The following is a 22,283-nucleotide window of genomic DNA, read 5'->3' as shown; positions in this document are numbered from 1 at the left end:
AATTTTAGAAAATTCATCTTTAGGGAGATGGGGGTGTCATTATTTTTAAAAAATTAGTTTTCCCTGAGTTGTTAGAATTGACATGCTTCTCATGCACAAAAATAAATCTTTCAACACTAACAGTGTCATCTTGTGGCTTATTAAAACACAAAATCAGCGAATCCATACATTTCTACTGCTAAAATTGAATAGACCCCCTACTGAGACAGTGTTAAAAATATACTTAAAGTGCTTTGCTATATGCCTGTGTCATGAAATAGTTTGCTGTGAAATTAACGCGTCCATCACTCCTTATCTACTGGTTTTGTAGTGAGAACCCAGGGTGAATAATCTTAGCAAATTCCAAACAAACAACACTGAGTTCTAATGCAGGCACCATGCTGGTAACTTATTAATCCCACGTAACTGATCCCATACCCCTGGCACCTGCCATCATACTGCCCAATTTATGAGTTGACTCTTAGAGCAGGAGATAGCTCAGTGGTTAAAGGCCCATTCTTGAGTTCACGCTGAGATCCCACCCATAAGTGAGATCATGCGGTATTTGTCCTGTGCCTGGCTGATCTCAAGTATGCAACATGATGTTCCCCAAGTCTACCCATGTGAATCAAACAGCAGGGTTGCATTTCCTGTGCTAAATGCTACCCTGTGGTGCGTGTATGTCACATTTCTTTATGTCACCACCATCAATGGGCACTCAGGTTGTTTCCGTGTATTGGCTATTCATAAATCATGTTACAATAGCATCATAAAGTGGAGAACTTACTTCATCTCCCTGGGTATGGCATACACCCACAAGGTGGATTACTGGATCATACAGTACTATTTTTAACTGTTTTTGTTGTTGTTGTTGTTGTTTTGGTTTTTTCGGGCTCTTCCAATAACATTCTTACCAATTCCCTTTCTCCATATCCCCTTCAAATACTTTTGATATATTTTCATAATTATCATCTAAGTAAGTATTAAATGATAATATCTCATTGTGATTTCAATTTCCCTGGATTTAATGTTGAGCAGCTTTTCCAAAATCCACTGGCCAATCTAGACCTTCTTTTGAGAAATGCTTATTCAGGCAGAAATTCTTTCTCATTGCTGGGACGAGGAAATAATGGATTCATTTTTGACTTGAAGTTTCAAGGGGAATTTTCATGCCAGGGTAAGTATGGTGGCAGGGGCATAAGCAGAGCTGTTCACATGACACCAAACTCCGGACTCAAAGAATGGGAAATAGTGTTGGGCTAAAACTCAAGCTCTGGCTCCAGTGACCCACTTCCTCCAGCAAGGCTCCACCTCCTAAAGGTTCCACAGCCCTCCCAAACAGCGCCACCTAGAGGTCAGATATTCAAACACATGAGCCTATAGGGGACATTTTATAGTAAAATCGCAACACAGGCCCTAAGTCCACTTTTTTTTAAAGTTTATTTGTTTATTTATTCATTTATTTATTTGAGAGAGAGAGAGAAAGAGAGAAGAAGCAGATATATATAGAGAGAGAATGACAAAGAGAGAGAGAGTGGGTGCACCAGGGCTTCCAGCCACTGCAAATGAACTCCAGATACATGTGCCACCTTGTGCATCTGGCTTACATGTGTCCTGGGGAATTGAACCTGGGCCCTTAGGCTTCATAGTCAAGTGCCTTAACCCTAAGCCATCTCTCCAACCCCTAAGCCCACTTTTAAACAGGCTTTTTAATTTTTTGTGATTGAATTAGTTGGGTTCCATATACATACATACATACATACATACATACATACATACATACATATATATATATATATATATATATATATATATATATATATATATACACACACACATATATATAGTATATATGGGACTTTTTCATGAAATAATATTGTTTGAAGTAGGGACCCAGGCTGGACAAGAACTCATCATCTTTGCCTCAGCCTCTCAAGTGCTGGGATTACAGGTATTAGCTGTCACACCATGAAATAAATTTTGAAATTATAAAAGTACTACTTGTACACGCATGGAAAAAAATAGCACCAAATATAAGATGAAAAAATGTTTTCCTCCCTCGTCAGCTATGGAGAAACAGTTATTGCTCGTGGAGTTTGAGCATCTGTGCCAAGCTTGTGTGTAAGTCATATACACGGAAACCTCTTCTTTTAGTTTGCACACATTCTTCTGTGTTGTTGATTTGTTAACACACGGTAGCTTGTACCTATTTAATGCTCTCAAGATTTCCATGGATTTGCGTTGCTCCCCGTCTTTGAGATGAAAAATAAAAAACTGAGGTTAAAAAAAGGAATAGCTAACCTGCCCAAGGTCACCAGATGGCAGAGCTGGTAACAAATTACCTCTGGTCTGACGCCGGAGTTCCAGCCCGTGCTCTGCGAGCATCGCATGGCCTTCCTGCGCAAGAGCACATGCCCCACTTGCTTGTGTGTGTGCACGTGTGTGCGCACGCGTGTGCACACCTGCATGCATGCCACAGCAAGTATACCAAGATCAGAGGATAATTTTGGGGTTGGTCCTCGTCTTCCACTTCATGTGAGGTGGGGTCTCCCAATGTCCTTCATCAACCATTCTGTTCATAAGCTTCCAGGAGATCCTCTTGATTCTGCCTCCATTCTTGCACTAGGCATTCTGGAATTACAGAATCTTGCCACAGCTCCGGACTTTCATGTGGGGTCTAGAGACCCAAATTCAGGTATCTAAAACTTAGTAAATTTAAAACCTTACTCTAGGGTTTTAAGTATTTAACCTCTTTTCCCATTTTTTTTTTTCAAGATAGGGTCTCACTCTAGCTCAGGCTGACCTGGAATTCACTATGTAGTCTCAGGGTGGCCTCGAACTCATGGTGATCCTCCTACCTCTGCCCCTCAAGTGCTGGGATTAAAGGTGTGCACCACCGTGCCTGGCCTCTCTTTTCCCATATTATATCGAGGTAAGCTAAAGAAGTTCTATTTTATAAAGAACAAAAGAGGAAAGAAAAGAATTTTTCCAGGGATTAAGCATTAAAGTGTCTCCATCCAAGAGTCAGTGTGGGAGATGCAGGCTGAAGATATAGTGATAGCAGATATGAAATCTTCAACTGAGAAGCCAATTTAAGTTATTTACTTATTTAAGAGAAGGAGAGAGGCAGATAGAGAGAATGGGCTCACCAGGGCTTCTAGCCACTGCAAACGAACTCCAGGCACATGCACTACTTTGTGCATCTGGCTTTATGTGGGTACTGGGGTGATGGAACCTGGGTCCTTTGGCTTTACCAGAAAATGTCTTAACCTCTAAGTCATCTCTTCAGCCCAGAGAACCTAATTTCAAAAGCAATCTCATCTGATGCCTAGAGCAATGGGGCCCCACAGACCATATGATCACAAACTTAGATTCTATAAATCAAGATAACAAGCTGTTAAAAGTCTTCTAGCGGGCTGGAGAGATGGCTTAGCAGTTAAGTGCTTGCCTGTGAAGCCTAAGGACCCCGGTTCAAGGCTCAGTTCCCCAGGACCCAGGTTAGCCAGATGCACATGGGGGCGCACGCGTCTGGAGTTCATGTGCAGTGGCTGGAAGCCCTGGCGTGCCATTCTCTCTCTCTCTCTCTCTCTCTCTCTCTCTCTCTCTCTCTCTCTCTCTCTCTCATAAATAAATAAAAGTATTAAAACATTATTTATTGTGTAAGTGTTGGCATGTGTGTTTAAGTGTTGGCATATGTGTACCATAATGCATACGTAGAGGTCAGAGGATAACTTTGGGGTGTTGGTCCTCACCTCTTATCTCATTTGAGGCAGGGTCTCTGGATGCCCACTGCTGCATTCACCAGGTTAGTTGGCCCGCAAGCTTCTGGTGTATTCTCTTGTCTCTGACTTCCTTCTTACCAGAGCCGTAAGTGTGCCGGGGTTACAGACACCTGCTAGCGTCCAGCTGTTCTGTGGTTTCCGGAGACCTGAACTCAGGGACTTGCCCTTGTGTAGCAAGCACTTTATCCGATGAAGCACTCCCTAGGCCTTCATTAAGTTTTCAGTGGAATCCAATTTTCCCCTCTTTTTAATTTATTTTTATTTATTTGAGAGAGAGAGAGAGAGAGAGTGAGAGAATGAAAACGAGAATGGATGCATCAGAGGCTCCAGCCACTGCAAATGAACTCCAGACCTGCATGTGCCCCATTGTGCATATGGCTTATGTGCATGCTGGTAAATCGAACTGGCGTTCTTAGGCTTGGCAGGCAAGTGCTTTAACTGCTGAGCCATCTCTCCAGCTGCCAAATTTTCCCTCTTTACCAAGATCAAGAGTGGCGCGGATGCTGCTGTCCTGAGACCACACTTTGAAAACACTGCTCAGATGCAAACCAGGCTCTAGATGAGCATAACTTCATGGTAACAGATGCTTTATCCTGTGGGATGGGTGGCCAGAGATGTCCCTCTAAGTCAAGGTTTCTGAAGCTTGGCTCTACTGACATATTAATAACATAATTACTGTGATTCCACCCTGTACCCTGTTGGAAGCCTAGCATCCCTGACTTCCAGACACTGATAGGTAAGTCGAGCCCATTGCCCCTAGACTAGCAATTAAAAAAAAATGTGTACAGATGTTTCCAAATGTTCCCCAGAGGAGAATTTGGCTGTGGGTGGATATGATGACCAGGACAAGGCCTTTCTGCTCACAGCCTAAAGGAGGAGCAGCTGCCATCTGTGTCCCAATGTACCGCATGTGCCCGTCCAACCAACAGAGGGCCAAAAGTACTGAGGTGAGATTTGCATCTGTACTGGACATGTACAGGCTTTAAAAACAATTGTTCATTTTATTTATTTATTTGAGAGCTACAAACAGAGAGAAAGAGAGAGAGAGAGAGAGAGAGAGAGAGAGAGAGAGAGAGAGAATGGGTGCACCAGGGCCTCCAGCCACTGCAAACAAACTCCAGACACGTGCGCTCCCTTGTGCATCTGGCTAACGTGGGTCATGGGAAATCGAGCCTCAAACTGGGGTCCTTAGGCTTCACAGGCAAGCTCTCAACTGCTAAACCACCTCTCCAGCCCCATGCACAGGCTTTTGCCTTTATTTCTTAAGCAATATGGTATAAGAAATATGTATGTGGCATTTGCCCTGGCAAATAGGGTGTTACCCATTACCTAGGCTGTATGCAAATAATTCTCCATTTTTATAACAGAAATTGAACATCTACAGCTCTGAGTTATCTCAGAGGGTCCTGAAAGGAATGCCCTATAGATAGTGAGCAATACCTGTACTGTGCCTAGAAGTGAAATAATTTGCCTCAAATTTGCTTCTTGAGATGGGTATGGTCACAAGACAAATATAGAAACATGTCATTTCCCCTTGTTGAAATGGGAGGACAGAAGATATTCAGGGTTCTGAAATACCCTGATCATCTTGGATTTTTGTGCTTTCAGTGCCGAGAATTAAACCCAGGACCTCCTGCATGCTAAGCAAACACTCTACCACTAAGCTGTGTTCCCTGTCATCCCATTCTGAACCGAACTATTACAAGGCTTGGGAGGACCATTGGACTACTAGACAATTCAGCCTAATTTTGCTCTATTTCCACCTAGTGACTTGGTGCTTAATAGCAGCTACCCAGTAAAAGTAGGGTTTCCTACTTTAAAAAAAAAAAAAAGTGAGGGTCAGAGAGATGACTTAGCAGTTGAGGCGCTTGTCTGCAAAGCCAGAGGATCCAGGTTTGATTCCCCAGGACCCACATAAGCCAGATGCACAAGGTGATACATGCATCTGGAGTTCATTTACAGTGGCTGGAGGTCCTGGTGCTACCATTCTCCCTCCCTCTCTCTCTCTTTCTCTCTCTCTCTGCCTCTTTCTGTCTCTCCCAAATAAATAAATAAAAATAAAACATAAGTGAACATAGATCTCCAAAGACCAAAGGTATTTGAACTTCAGCATCAAGAGATCAGCAGTAGTGGCAAAGGCAGATGGCTCAGCAGTTTAAAGTGCTTGCTTGCAAAGTCTGCTGGCCCAGGCTCAATTCCTATGCCATCCACATAAGCCAGATGCAAAAGGTGGTGCAAGCATCTGGTGCTTATTTGCAATAGTAAGAAGCTCTGGTGTGCCACCCCAACATATATGTATGTATATGCATATATATACACACACATATATATATATGGGCAGTAATATATAATACATTTCATTGGACAGACAAGCTCTGTTCGCTTGTGTTTGTTGCTGGGGAAGAAACTATTCAACCTCAGGTCCTAACAGCTAGTATTGGAATACAAATGCTTTGTGTAGAGAACAAGAAAAATTATTTGCAAATCTAAATACCCTGGTCAAAACTTGGAACATTTCCACTGGTCATTTATAATTCAGTTTCTAGCATCTTTTCTTGAATCTTGTCATACCATTATCCTTACTTGGGACCTGTAGTGTAGATAAAATTTAAAGTAACATGTGACTCTCTGGCTCTCTGGGTCTATAAACAAGTGAGGGCTACTTGAGTAGTTCATCAAATAGAAGGATGAGGTAGAAATTTTGACAGACAGTTTTCAGACAAACATGAGTGAACACTACTATTGAATCATTCCTCTGGTTAAACAGCTCAGTGTATGCTTTCTATAATCCCTTCAGGACAGATGTGTAAGCAGGACATAAAGTCCACAATTATTTTCCTGATAAGTTCACATTTTTAAAATGTATTTTTATTAAAAATTATAATTGAAAATATATAGTTTTCTTCAGTAATAGCCCACCTCCCTACCTCAGAGGTAGAGTATCATAATTACATCATGCAAAAAAAGCAGAGAAAGGATATACTGCATTATAATATTAAATTATTCACTATTTCATAATCTTAAAAAAGCAATTAAGCACAAATATTTAATCTACTTCAATATTTTAAAAAATCAAAAAGTCTATCTGAAGTAAAATATGTTCACAACTTATAACTAGCCAATACACATTAGCATCTTAATATTAAAAAGTTAATAAAAAGTATTATTTAAAATAAGTACTTAACTTGAAGTTTAAGTCAGTAACCAATCACAAACATTGACATTATAAATTAAAACACCATATTATAAATTTAGTCTTACAAAACAGCTAGAAAATGAAGAACCCAATCAAAAGGTGGGCTATGGAACTGAACAGAGTTCTTAAAAGAAGAAATACAAATGGCTAATAAATATCTTTAAATAGCATCATCATCCGTGGCCATCAGTGAAATGAAAATTAAAACCACCAGGAGATTCCATCTCACTCTGGTCAATTATCAAAAAAGAAAAGTGAAACAAATAAACAAATACTGGTTGAGGAAAGAGATGTCTTAAAAAGCTAAAAATTGACCTACCATGTGACCCAGCCATAAAATTCCTGAGCATATACCCTAAGGACTCCACATTCTCCTTCAGAGACACTTGCTCATCCATGCTTACTGCCAATGTATTCACAATAGCTAGGAACTGAAATCAGTCCAGATGCCCATCTACTGATGAATAGATAATGAAGATGTGCTACATAAACACAGTGGAGTTCTACAGAGTTATAAAGAAAAATGATATTATTAAATTTTCAGGAAAATTGGTGAAACCAGAAAGGATTGAGGCAACCCGGTCTCAGAAACACAAACTCAGCATGGTCTCTCTCATATGCAGATCCTAGCTTCAGATGTTTTGATTAGTGGGTGTTAGGCAGAAGTTTGCCTCCTGTCTTGGAAGTAAAATGCAGATTGTAGTAATTTTCAAAGACACGAAGGTCTGGAGAGATGGCTTAATGGTTAGGGCACTTGTTTCCCCAGTTTGACTCCCCAGCACCCACATAAGCCAGATGCACGAGGTGGAACATGCGTACGGAATTTTTTGCAGTGGTGGGAGCTCTGGTACAACCATTCTTTATATCTGCCTTTCCCTCTCTCTCTCTCTCATAAATAAGTAAATAAATAATATTTTTAAAGACAACATGGGGCTGTAGAGACGGCTTAGCAGTTAAGGCACTTGCCTGCAAAGCCTAAGAACACATGTTCAAATCTCCAGGTCCCACATAGCCAGACACACAGTGACAGAAGCGTGCAATGTAGCACATGTGCACAAGAGGGCGCACACGTCTGGAGTACATTAACAGCAGCTGAAAGGCCCTGGCCTGTCCATTGTCTCTCTGCCTCTCTCTCTGTCTCTCTCTCTCGCTGTCTTTCTCTCAGAAATAAAATAGTAAAAAAGACAACATGAAGATGACAAAAGACCAGAAGTTAAGTCCTCACTAGGAGTCTCCTGGTATCATTTCAAAAAGATGTTGTCATATAAGGACTGCCAATAGAAATAGCTCTGACCCTGTTTGGTCAATTCCTGGAGATCCCCCAGACTGTACAATATGTCCTTGGTTATCTGGGTCTCTTTCACATTCATGTCCATGTCAATGCTCTGCCCATTATGACCACTTGGGAACTGGATATCCCCAGAGACCTGGAGACTGATGATTCTTGTTCCCGAATCTTATTACTCACAATTGTTCCTGACGGTATTGGTGTCAGGACAAGAGAGATAAAGACTGGCTCTTGTCAGTACTTAGTTCTAGAAGACCCAAGGAAGTCATTTATTTATTTATTTATTTATTTATTTATTTATTTATTTATTTTGGTTTTTCAAGGTAGGGTCTCACTCTAGCTCAGCATGACCTGGAATTCATCTGTAGTCTCAGGATGGCCTTGAACTCACAGCGATCTTCCTACCTCTGTCTCTCTAGTGCTGGGATTAAAGGAAAGCTATTCCTCCCTTCCCCTTCAGAATTTAGATCAAACAGGGACCAAACGATCCTCTTGTTAAGGACATTGAGTCAAGAGTAAAGGGTAATTTGGAGCTTTTTTGAGGCATCAGTAGCACAACTGTAAATTTTCAGACATGGAAACAGCAGCTACATAGGTTACTACCTGGGTTTTAGATACTTAAAATATTAACATTTCAAATGGATGGACCTGGAAAGTATTATACTAAGTGAGGTAACCCAGACCCAGAAAGTCAAGCGCCACATGTTCTCTCTCATATGTGGATCCTAGCTACAGATGACTGGGCTTCTGCGTGAGAATGAAAATACTTAGTAGCAGAGGCCAGTAAGTTAAAAAGGAGACATAAAGGGTAGAGAAAGGAAGCGGGGAGGATACTTAATAGGTTGATATTGTATATATGTAATTACAATGATTGTAATGGGGAGGTAATATGATGGAGAATGGAATTTCAAATGGGAAAGTGTGGGGGTGGGGAGGGAGGGAATTACCATGGGATATATTTTATAATCATGGAAAATGTTAATAAAAATTTTAAAAAATATATTAACATTTCACTTTCACACTGTATCACTAAAGTGGGGAAGATGGAGGCAAAGAAACTTCTGTTTAAACAGGATCTTGCTATGTAGCCTTGGCTTGCCTAAAACTCACTATATAGAACGGGGTGGCGGTGGCCTTGAACTTGTGGCAATCATCCTGTTTCTGCCCCTTGAGTGCTGAGATTATAAGCATGCACTATTATGTGCAGCTAAAAATAAAAATTAGGGGCTAGAGAGATGGCTCAGCAGTTAAAGGCACTTTCTTGTAAAGCCTGATGGCCTGGATTCAGTTTCCCAGTACCCACATAAAACTAGATGCACAAAGGGACTCACACATCTGGAGTTTGTTAGCAGGAGGCCCTGGCATGCCCCTTTTCTCCTCTCTCTCCTTCTTTCTCTCTCTGCTTGCAAATAAATAATAAATAAAAATATTTTAAAAGCCAGGTGTGGTGGCACATGCCTTGCATCCTAGCACTCGGGAGGCAGAGGTAGGAGAATCATAAGTTCAAGGCCACCCTGAGATTACATAGTTAATTCCAGGTCAGCCTGGACCAGAGTGAGACCCTACCTAGAAAAACAAAACCAAACAAAAAATTTTAATCTCATATGTGATAAATAACCAGACATAGAAGTAACACAAATGCCTAAATAGATAGTAAAATGTGCTATGTCCATTCAACAAGATGCTACTTAATGATATAAGTGTTGCTATATGCTACCACACAGATGCTCACAAGTGGTTTTCAGAAAAGAACCATCACACATTGTATATTTTCTGTATTGAAACAACTAGAATAGGCAAGTTCATCCAGACAGAAAGTAAATTGGGGCTGCAGAGACAGCTTAGTGGTTAAAGCACTTGCTTCACTGAGAAGCCTAAGGACCAAGGTTCAGTTCCCCAGGACCCATGTAAACCAGATACACAAGGTGGCACATGTGTCTGGAGTTTGTTTTCAGTGGCTAAAGGCCCTGGCATGCCCATTCTCTCTCTCCCTCCCTCTTTCTCTCTCAAATAAATAAATATATATATATTTTTAAATATTTTAAAAGGAAAGTAAATTAGTGGTTGGCTGGACCTGGGGGAGGGTTAAATGGAGAGAAACTGCATAATAGGTATAGTTTCCCTTTTTGGTGATTAAAAAAAAATTCTAGGTATAGATAGCGGAGATGGCTGCACAGTATCGTGATTCCACTACATGATCCATGCAGTTTAACATGGTTGAAATGGTCAGATTTGTCAGGCATCTTAACACAAAAAAAAAAAATCCATTATGCAGGGTTGGAGAGATGACTTACCAGTTAAGGCACTTGCCTGCAAAGCCTAAGGACCCAGGTTCAATTCCCCAGTACCCACATAAGCCAGATGCACAAGGTGGCATAAGCAGCTGAAGCTCATTTGCAGTGGCTAGGGACCTGGTATGCCCATTCTCTCTCTCTCTCTCTCTCTCTCTCTCTCTCTCTCTCTCTCTCTCTCTCTCATCAATAAATAAAATATTTAGAAAAAATCCATTATGCAAAAAAATAGAAAAATGTAAAGTAAAATAAATAAGACCCCTTCTACCTGCTATTCCACAGTCATATTCAGCGGGGTTTGTCCAAAAGACCTTCTACTGCTAAGTCTTGCAGTTCTCACTTTGCATCAGACCTCTCAATAGGTTTATGTCTCATTACATAATTGAATTTTCATATTACAAAATAATCTTAGGTCTTGATGAGAGACCCAAAATAAGCACCCTCAAAAGGTTTGTCATTTATTTCTAATCAAAATCATATCCCATTTCATTAGACACAGGAAAGAAGTTGTAAAAAGAAATGGACAATAACATAATAGATCTTGACAGCTGTGATTTTTCCACTCTGGAAAAACTTAAAGTTCTTTTTATGATAGATTAGCATCTGCTACTCAAATTTCCACAGACATGAGCCCTTACATGGGAGGGAAGGTCTCAAGCTGCCGGCAATGATATCCTTCAAGCTGGGAGAACAAAAGCGTGCTGCTGGTTACCGTCCTATCATTGGACGAGTCACTTCTGTCAAATTGCTCCGATTGGTCAGTGGACCCTGGGATGTGCCATTCCCTCCACTTGTCATTCTTGAGTTTTCCAACCCTCCCACTCCCTCATCCTTTACTTATCTCATTTGCACATTTCCATCTAGATCTCACACATGTCATTCATAATAAAAACGTGGCACAAGTATGTAATAGATACAGCCTCTCACGTGTATTCTGAGACAATGCAAATTATTACTCTCTATTCCCAATAGAACTAAACAACAACAACAACAACAAAAACCACTCACAAAATAGCAAGCCTTGGAGAGATGGCTTAGTGGTTAAGGCATTTGCCTACAAAGCCAAAGGATTCTGGTTTGACTCTCCAGGACCTACGGAAGCCAGAGGTACAAGGGGCACATGCATTTGAAGTTCGTTTGCAGTAGCTGGAGGCCCTGACACACCCATTCTCTCTCTCTTTCTCTATCTCTATCTCTCTCTCTGCCTCTTTCTCTCTCTCTCAAATAAATAAATAAATAAAATATTAAAAAATAGCAAGCCTTGACCTTTCAAATTACCTATTTGTTTCTGTTTATATAAAAGCCAGAATGAGACTTTTCGTTCCATTAAAATGATAGGCTTTTGAATTCTTCATCGATTTACATTTCCTCTATTACTTAGAATAACCAGAAACACCAGCAACTTCGACTTCTCTTTCTTGGCTTGCTTTTTCTTAAAGAAAATTTTTCAGATTACCTCTTGGGGGAAAATTGCAAGAGTTTTCCATCCAGGTTCCACAGTGGAAACTATCTTCATGTTTTTATAAATAATGAAAGTATTTCCTTTCAGAAGTACTTAGGATACAATTACTTCCTTTACATTCGGGGGTTTCATCAAAGTAGGCTTTCAGCCCACGCTCTTCGGAGCAGGTGTCTGGAATTGAATGAGTCTCTCACAGCTGGTTCATTTCCCTGGCTTTCAAGGGTTCTGATTGGAGAGCACTGTGTAGTTGTGCACACTCATTCATAAAGGAACATACTACTGCCAACTTCCACGAAACCCTCTGAGAAATCCATTAGCTCTACAAACTACTGACCTTACCCTAAACCCATTTGCCTGCAGGCCAGCCGACTCAATGTGTCCTGCCAGCCATCAGCACACACGTGGTATTCAGCCGCAGCTCTGTGAACGGTCAGGAATGAAGAGGAGGTCACATTCTTAGAGAGGGTCACTAGAAGGGGGGAAGGCAAGAAACCCTAGTTAAAAACATTTCTTCTCATGAGACGAAATGATAATATTGTATGCCTTTGCTTTGATGACACGAATCCATTCATATTTATTTTAGGTAAACCATTTGGCGAGTACCCATCCTGTGCAAATCACTACTCTCTCAGTGTGACAAAAGAATGAAAATAGGAATTAAAATTAGCAGAGCATGGTGGTCCATGCCTATAATCACAGCACTCTGGAGGCTAAGGTAGGAAGATCACTATGAGCTCAAGGCCAGCCTGGAGCTACAGAGTGAGTTCCAGGTCAGCCTGAGCTAAAGTGACACCCTGCCTCGAAAAATTAAAAAAAAAAAAAATTAAAAAGCGAAGAATTAAAACTCGCCACAAGTCATTTGTGAGACACTGTGAACCTGATCACAGTGAGAATTGTGAGTTGACCAAAGGGCATGAGGAGGACTAAAACCAGAGCTGAGGGCTGGAGAGATGGCTTAGCAGTTAGGGTGCTTGCCTGCAAAGCCTAAGAACTTATGATCAAATCTCCAAGCCCCATATAAGCCAGATGCAGGGAAGCAAGCATGCAATGTCACACATGTGCCCAAGGGGGCACACACCTCTGGAGTTTGTTTGCAGAGGCTGAAGGCCCTGGTGCATCCCTCTCATAATCTCTCTCAAATAAAAATAAATAAATAAATAAAATCAGAGCAATGGGATGGGGGAATTACCCAGATAACTCAACAATGCAAACTGCCATTTTGGCCACACTGACAGGCCATGCCTCCGAGTCCTGCCCATGATGGGGACTAGTTAGAAGTCCCATTCAAATGTCGAGAAAAGCATAGAGCAGGCTGAGAGGACACTTTCTTACCCTTGCAGAAGCTATACATTATCCACAAAAGCCTGAATATTCATCACTCCTGAAGTTGGGTGACTATAATGAAGTTTTAAAAATCCTAGTCTAAAAAAAAAACCCATATGGTAATAAAAACATGAACCCCAAATTTTACACATATAATATTGATGTTTCAAATAGAAAAGTAACCCTGGGGGCACATTTCTGCGACTTGAAAACACATCCATGAATCACCACTGTCAGCTTTTGTAACAGTAAAACAGAATAGATGAGCTTGGTTAGGAAAATCCATGAAGTAATTTAGGAATTCATTTAGCTTAACTGCCTGACAGGCGTGAGCGTGTGGGGCAGATGGCAGGAACAAGAGCTTACCACAGTCCCATTCATCCGAACTGTCTGAGCAATCGACTCTTCCGTCGCACCACAGGTCACGTAGCACACACCCATGGTTGGCACATTCCAGTTCATCCTCTTGGCAAAATGCTGGTGGGGTTCGGGGGGGGGGAACGGCAAAAGGGGAGAAGATGGACACATTTGGGAAATCAACATGACTGTCACTATCATGCACAATCTCATTTGCCAGCAGGCTCATGGCAGGAAAAAAAGATCCACTCCCTGGGGCACACACAGTGGGCACTGAGGTAGCATATAGCAGAGTTTATCGTGCCACCTGTAGCAGGTGTCACCGCATCCAGACAGGATGTAAATTCCCGTCTCCAAGTTCTGTAGCTGCAAAGATCATATTGATTTTGGGGGGGGTTCCTGTGGTACCCACTGCAGCAGAAATGCCAAGGGTTAGAGCACAGGGTTGAAATCTACGTGATCTGAGTCAAGGGACAAGTAGATGGAAAATGCCACAGGAAGAAAGCAAGCTCTGTTCACATAAATGGGTATTTTTTAAGAGTCTGTCCCATCTCTGAGTCATATATCATCCTTTTTCAAACTTTTTAAAATTATAGTAAATCTCTTGGATTGCTTACTTAGTATCCAGCTCCCGGGGAAGATCTTGATTAGTGTAAGCTGGCCATGACATTCTTTTTTTTTTTTCTGAATACAATTATTCTTTTCGGAGGAACTGTCTGAGCCCAGCAGTAAACGTGATCCAAGTGCAAGGGCTTGTTCTATGGTATTATGAATTGTGTTTTATAGATAGCACCCCTTCAAACTCCACTGACTAGGCAAGGTGCCCTCACCTGGAGCCAGGGGAGTGGGCGGAAACAGCGTCTTCTAATTCATTCCCCCATGTAGTGTTCCTTTCTGGGATTTCTATGGGAAAGATTTCTCTCATCTATACAAAGGCTCTTGGCTGTGAGCTGCGACTGCTCAGTGTTGACTTGGGGGGAATCACTTAGTGACGCCTCAGAGAAGATTCCTTCCTCCTGAGGATATGACCAAGAATGTCAGGCAGCCCGGGTGCCCTTGGCTCTTAACCAGCCAGCCTAAGGTCAAACTAAAGTAAAAGAAGTACAGACAAGGTGCTGAGTTTTCACATGCAGCCTCAAGGTTTCACTCTACCTTGGTTTTTTTTAAAAAAAAATTAATTTATTTATTAGAGTCGGGGGGTGGGGGGGAGAATGAGAATGGGGTGTGCCAGGGCTTCCAGTAACTGCAAATGAACTCCAGACACATGTGCCCCCTTGTGCATCTGGCTAACGTGGGGAATTGAACCTGGGTCCTTTGACTTGGCAGGCAAGTGCCTTAACCACTAAGCCATCCCTCCAGCCCTCCACATTGGCTTTTTATGTTATAATAAAAGATATATATATACATATATATACACATATATATATACATATATATACATATATATGTATACATATATATGTATATATACATATATATGTGTATATATATGATATATTACATGAATAAAAGATAATAAATGTCTTCATTGTCAATCTAAACTGGCTTTCTGTAACTTGTAAGTAAAAGATAATTTTTCTAGTTCTAAAGATAATGGCTTTTCATTTAGATGTAAAAAAGAAAAAAAATAGGATTTAAAGGCTGGGAGCCTGGCCTCCATTCCCCAGTACCCATGAAAAGCCAAATGAGCAAAGTGGCACATGGTCTGGAGTTCATTTGCAGGGATAAGAGGGCCTCTCTCTTTTTCTCTCATAAATAAATATTTTTTTAAAGTTCTTAAAAACAATTCAAAAAGCAGGAATTTTTAATAATGCCACCACTTTAAGATTATAATTAAGGTGGTAATTATAAGCTTTTTTAAAATTTTTTTTAAATTTTTTTTTATTTATTTATTTGAGAGTGACAGACACAGAGAGAAGGACAGATAGAGAGAGAGAGAGAGAATGGGCGCGCCAGGGCTTCCAGCCTCTGCAAACGAACTCCAGACGCGTGCGCCCCCTTGTGCATCTGGCTAACGTGGGACCTGGGGAACCGAGCCTCGAACCGGGGTCCTTAGGCTTCACAGGCAAGCGTTTAACCGTTAAGCCATCTCTCCAGCCCAATTATAAGCTTTTTAATGATCTTCGGATGATGTCCTATATTTGAATATATCGCTTCCAAAACGAGGGCCAACGCGCGTTCCTTTTACTCACTTGTCATGTTTGGGATAAGGCCCGTTTCCTTTCTGGTTGGTTGGTTTTTTGAGGTAGGGTCTCACTCTAGCCCAGGCTGACCTGGAATTCACTATGGAGTCTCGGGTGGCCTGGAACTCACGGTGATCCTCCTACCTCTGCCTCCCGAGTGCTGGGATTAAAGGCGTGCGCCACCATGCCTGGCTAAGGCCCATTTCTTAAAGTCTGGTGCGCAGCCTGAGACGCTGCTGGAAGTGAGGGAGAGCGCAGCAGGAGCTCTGTAGGTGTGCCCTTGAAGGACTCACTGGCACCGCAGTCTTCTCTTCCTCTCTTCCCATACCATGAGGTGGGTGGGCCTTCCCTGCTCTACCCTTCCTGCCATAATAGGCTTCCTTCCAAAACCAATGGGTCTACCTGGCGTACACCTTTAATCCCAGCACTAGGGAGGCAGAGGTAGGAGGACTGCCATAAGTTCGAGGCCAACCTAGGACTACATTCCAGGTCAGCCTGGGCTAGAGTGGGACCCTAGCTCAAAAAACCAAACAAGGGCTGGAGAGATGGCTTAGTGGTTAAGTGCTTGCCTGTGAAGCCTAAGGACCCCAGTTCGAGGCTCGGTTCCCCAGGTCCCACGTTAGCCAGATGCACAAGGGGGCGCACACCTCTGGAGTTCGTTTGCAGAGGCTGGAAGCCCTGGCACGCCCATTCTCTCTCTCTCTCTATCTGTCTTTCTCTCTGTGTCTGTCGCTCTCAAATAAATAAATAAAAAATAAAAACAAACAAACAAACAAACAAAAAACCCAATGGGTCTACCCAACCAAGGACTGAAATCCCCAACACTGTAAGCCAAAATAAACCTTGCCTCTTACCTATCCCAGGCATTTTCTTAAGTAACGGAAGTTAACTGACAGCTCAACTAAAGACATAAGATAAACCCAGGACAAACTATGCCTCTAGCTTGATTTTGATGTTGACACAATATTTCATCTTATGTCCCCAAATTTTAGATATTTGAAATGGCTTTATTTTTTCCCAGGTTATACATGCTGTTAGAATAATATTTGTGTGAATTCCACATACATTTGCTTTTCTTGGTATAGGACCTGAACAAACTAGAAGCTTCTGGTATACATTTCCAAATGCCCAGCTGGCACTCAAAGTGAGGCAAAGGGCAATTAAGACAAGAGCCCCAAGCTGACAATTCCGCAGAAGCACTTACAGCAGTTTTTCTCATCCAGGCCATCAGGACAGTCTGGAAAACCATCACAGACCACCGTGTGCTTCAAACACTGTTTACTGGATGGGCATTCCCAAAGATCCCTCTCTTTGCAACCTGGAGACAGAAGAAAAGATCATTTGTAATAAATGAACCTTTGAGAATGGCAACAAAGGCAGGGGAAATGGCTTAGCGGTTAAGGCAGTTGCCTGCGAAGCCTAAGAACCCCAGTTTGATTCCCCAGGTCCCACATAAGCCAGATGCACAAGGGGGCGCATGCGTCTGGACTTCATTTGCAGTGGCTTTTCTCTGCATCTTCCTCTGCCTCTCTCTCAAATAATAAATAAAATATTTTTAAAAATAATATGGCAATGAAATTTGATCAAACAAGATATCAAGAATTGCAATGCGAAAGCATCATTTCTTGTTGCTTAAAAAGTTTTGACTTCCCTGTGCGCCATGGAGAATGTGATCTGGAGAGTGAAAAATACCCAATCCTCTCCATTCTGCACTATGAACAGTACTGCTCTCTGGGAGAAGCTCCAAATCAACATATGGGAAGTGAAGAAAAACTGAGAAAGCAACTATTCATTTACATTCATCTTTAGTTGTTCTTTTTTTCACTCTGAGTCAACTTGCTGATATGCAAGACTTATCTATAAAGTGAGTTATGTTTAAAGCGAAGATGCTAAAACCTAGAACTCTCAATGTGATGCCAGTCTACAAACTGAGAGGCCATCTGTTTGTGTCACGGAAGAGGCACTTCTAAGGCCAAGTCCCTGCAAAGCTAGATTAAGAGCCAAGTGCAAAAGCCAGTACTCTATGATGTTTAGAGTTCTAGGGTTGAAAACTTCATCAATTCCTGTGAGTCGTGAATGTAGCCCACAACATGAATTGCAATTTGTCTCTGCAGTGGCAAACAGTCTGCACTTAATAAATGGAATTTGACATAAGAGCAGTAGATTTTGCATGTCTGCTAAAACATGCCAAGCATCTGATGTGTTCTAGGCTACATGGGGCATGAAGGAAGATATTTAAGGCCATTAAGCATAATGTTGTTTTAAGTTTGCCTCACTGTTTAGTCCACGCCGGCCTGAAACCCAAGGTCCTCTTGCCTCTAACTCGTGAGTACTGGAATTATAGGCAAGCACTACCTTGAACTTATGAGTACCCACCATCCTCTTTGGACAGTGATAGCTCACAGTAGGCCCTTAATTTGTGGGAATTTCAAATGGAAGTACACTTCATGTAAGGAACAAGAGTCTCTGGTTCCCAGAAAAAGATAATTGAAGATAAGTAGAATGCAAAGCAATAATCAAAAAAAAAAAAAAAGGGTTCTCTAAAAATGTTGTTTTTCATCTGACCTAGTACAAAGAATTCAAAGAAACAGGTTTCTTGGAATCCATTAGGAGAAAAAAAAAATCTTATTTTTCAAAATTCTCATTCAAAACAGACATCAAAATATGGAACCAGAATAGAAATTTTTCCTGTGCTAAAATTAGATGTGGAGTGTTTCACCACCCAAAGACATGAGACAAACAGGAAAGAGACCTTCGCGAGCTGCTCACTGGGTGACATCAGTTCTTGGAACTCATGGGCATGGTATTTGGGGGTTTCAACTGGCTAAGGCTACAGACATCATTTGCAACGTTCTGAAAACAATGTCCTCTGGAGATATGAGAAGGAACCTAAATTCTACCTCCATGCCCAGGGTCCTGGCACAGGGCTCAATTCTCCCATGTCACCAGCGAGCAGAGAGCACAGCAAAGACAGGGAAGGCTGACAGTCCCCGGGGCTTCTCTCAAAGCGCTCCCGTGCTGGGAGGGGATGAAAGAGAGCAGTGGGAGATGTGGCAACCTTTCTGAGAGTATGAAGACATCCGTCATTTGGAAGGAGCTGAGCAAACACCACAGGAATAGAAGTCTGGGCTTCTGGCCTTCAGAACAATATGCCCACAGAGTAGTAATGGCAACAGGAGACAGTACTTACTACCCACTGCTCACCCACATCCTAGAAAATGGTTTGAATTCTTAAATAACACCAAAATGTTAATATCATTATCAGTGATCCTTGTAGTTTTGGGGAAAAAAAAAACCTGAGGATAAAAGAATTAAGGAGATTTCTTCAGCTCTTAGCCCTGGGGAAAGGTCCACTCAAGAACAGTCTTACTGTGCTTGGTTAACTGTGGGCACGCTGTATGCATAAGGGCAGAAGTAAAAGAAACATGGCTTTCAGTCAAATAACGGGATTGCAGACCAGATTTGTAAATTTCAGTAACTTTATTCAACTCTCTTGAACCCCAGATTTGCTAGCTCTGAACAGCAATAATAATGCCTGATACAGCATTGTTATAAGAATTAAATGAGCATTCTAGACATAATGTGTGTGTGTGAGCATGCATACTGAGGATTGAATCCAGGTTTTTTTTTTTAATATTTTACTTATTGATTAGTTTGTGATCAGAGAGAAAGAGAGAGAGAGATAGAGAAAGAGGGGGAGGGAGAGAATAGGAACAAGTGTGTCCTCAAGCCTCTTGCCATTGCAAATGAACTCACGACGCACATGCCGCTTTGTCTGCAGGGCTTTATATGGGTACTAGGGGATCGAGCCCAGGCAGCCAGACTTGGCAAGCAAGTGCCTTTAACTACCAAACCATCGATCCAACCCCTGCTTACTAAGCAAGCAATCTTCCCCTGAGCTACATCCCCCACAACAAGAGAGTACGCGATCAGCATTAGTTTATCTGCTTGTAAATTCTTTCTTTATGACTAAACATCTTTTGGGACTGGTGATTGTGGGTACAAATAAAGAAAAGTGACTACATAGTGAATTCCAGGTCAGCCTAGGCTAGAGTGAGACCCTACCTTGAAAAACCAAACAAACCAAAAAGAAAGGTGAGACAGTCAAGACATTTGCCACATGTAGGATATTATTTTGTGGAGAAACTACTCTGCCTACAAAGTGGTACTTTTGGTGTAATTATGTGCTAAGTGTATGTTCTAAAAGGAAAGTTCATGACACCTTAAAAACAAATATGGATGAGCTGGGAAATTTCACGCAGCTTTAAGTTATGAAACCAAATAACTGTGCATGTTCAAATAATAAACGCCCAGCAAAGAGGACAGGCAGGTTCACCAAAAAAGAGCACCGTGCCAGACACATGATGAACCATTCCTGCTTCTGGTAGAACTCTCCTAGTTTAAGCACTAATGTACTGGTAAAAAAAAAAAAAAAGTATTTTTATATATTTACTTATGAGAGATCCATTGAGACTGGGTGCACCAGAATCTTCATACCCCTGCAAACAAATTCCAGACGCATATGCCACTTTGTGCATCTGGCTTCACTTGAGAACAGGGGAACTGAACCCAGGTGACAGGCTTTGCAAGCAAGCTCCTTTAACAGCTGGGCCATCTCTCCAGACTGAGTCTTAGGTTCACTCTAAGTCTCATTTTTGCAAACACATCATGAATCAGGTTTCCTGCCAAAGGCAACCGTATGTTCCAACACACCGAACAGCCCATTCACGTGCATGCGTACGTGCCAGAGGGGAACCGCTACATCATAGGTCCCTTTGGAAAACTCAGTGAGAATTTTCTCATAAATAAATTCTGTTAGGACAATTAAGTTAACTCCAAATATAAAATTGCTCGCTCATTTTCAACTTTTTAAACCAACGTTTTCAATGGTGCAACCAATATTTTGAAAATGCAATAGAGATTAGATTGCTTGCTTTTTATCATTTTGTTATTCCTTTAATTGTATCAAGCATGTAGTGAAGACTGATTATTTAAGTAGAAGCCTGATGTTTTGCGGTCATTTAGATTCTACACTATAATATTTTGATTTTTTCATAACATATTCTAGAATCTGACCATTTAGCTTCAGCAAGCCATTTTTTTTATTGGTTTGTATTTTGTTTTATTTCTTTTTGAGACAAGGCTGGCATCAAACTCACTATGTAGTCAAGCATGACCTTGAACTCCTGATCCTCTGTCCCTACCTCTCAGGTGCTAGGATTATTGTATAGGTATGTTCCACCATTAATGTTAAGCATTTGCCAAATATTTAGCCCTCTTCTACAAATTTGAGCTTAGCTACTACAATAGAATATCATGCAACCTATTTGAACCATCTAAAATAATCCATCTTAAATTTTATCTGGGAATACCATTAATTCACCAAAGTCATCACTAGGTGAGCCACTCTAATATTCTCAACAGATGACTGGTATAAGTGATAATTAGTGAATTTTGATTTTTTTTAATGGAAAGTTCACAAACTAGCAAATAACAGTAAGTTCTCAAAATATTGTGTATTTCTCCATAGCAAAATTACCCCTGGCTATTTTACTCTCATTCTGACATGCTGTAATTTTCAAGAAGACATACATGTCTGTACTTACTGTAGCTGATGGAATTTTAGTTGATTGCTTATGGCATTTTGTTGTGACCAGAAGGGCAATCTCTACTACAGAAATTCCCCTTGGGGAAGGAAGGTAATATTTCATACCTCAGAGAACAAAAGAAAGAAACGATCTCAAAAGACAGGCTGCCTTGCGTGCTTCCAGTGAATGAAGTATCAATTTTATTTTGGGGCATGACAAGCTAAATAATTCTAACCAATGGTGTCTTTGGGTAGCCATCCCATCATTTTACTGTGCTCCATAACACTGCTCAGTGAAAAGCATTGTCTGTTTCCTGGCACATTCTCCACTTGCAAGAACCAGGGCTTGCAGGGTAATCAAATGAGAATTGGCTTCATTGAAATTGCCACTGGCATTTCCAGGCTTTCTATTGGTGGATTTGGAGCTCGGTGGCAGACATGTCAAGAGGAGTTTTATCCTTTGCGACAGAGACAAATAAGAGATGGCGTGGAAAGGAATCTCAATTACATGTGAACGCCGTTGCCGGACTCTGCCTTAGTGTATCTAGACAACTAGTTAGCAGTACAGAAATGGTATGCCAAGGCACGATTGCTCCCACTATATACTGGATAATGGGTTTGTCATTTCACAACAAAATGATTTCTTACCTTTATGAACTATTTCTCCTTCTATGACATGTATACATATAAATACCATAAATGTTATAAATTGAGGTATAATCTAGGGAAAATAAGTGCAAACAGGAAAAAAAAATATATATATATATCCATACATGCCCTGCAACTTGGTAATTTCAGAAGCAAATGCGTTAGCTTTGGGCCAGACCACCTCCTA

General features: G+C 41.2%; 1 protein-coding gene across 1 annotated transcript in view; it reads right to left on the bottom strand.

Annotated features, from left to right (window-relative positions):
* LOC101603302 (atrial natriuretic peptide-converting enzyme) overlaps positions 1 to 22,283 on the bottom strand; it is a 115,404-nt gene that overhangs the window by 24,136 nt on the left and 68,985 nt on the right. Inside the window, exons 12-14 of the mRNA XM_045161242.1 lie at positions 17,066 to 17,179; positions 13,688 to 13,798; positions 12,338 to 12,467 (exon numbers count right to left, since the gene is read on the bottom strand). Coding sequence (XP_045017177.1) covers positions 12,338 to 12,467; positions 13,688 to 13,798; positions 17,066 to 17,179 — 355 coding nt within the window. The remainder of the gene's footprint in view (positions 1 to 12,337; positions 12,468 to 13,687; positions 13,799 to 17,065; positions 17,180 to 22,283) is intronic.

The sequence above is a fragment of the Jaculus jaculus genome, chromosome 11 (assembly GCF_020740685.1).
Source record: "Jaculus jaculus isolate mJacJac1 chromosome 11, mJacJac1.mat.Y.cur, whole genome shotgun sequence".
Taxonomy (NCBI): domain Eukaryota; kingdom Metazoa; phylum Chordata; class Mammalia; order Rodentia; family Dipodidae; genus Jaculus; species Jaculus jaculus.
The sequence above is the reverse complement of the archived record's forward strand: the minus strand, read 5'-3'. Positions and strand labels throughout refer to the sequence as shown.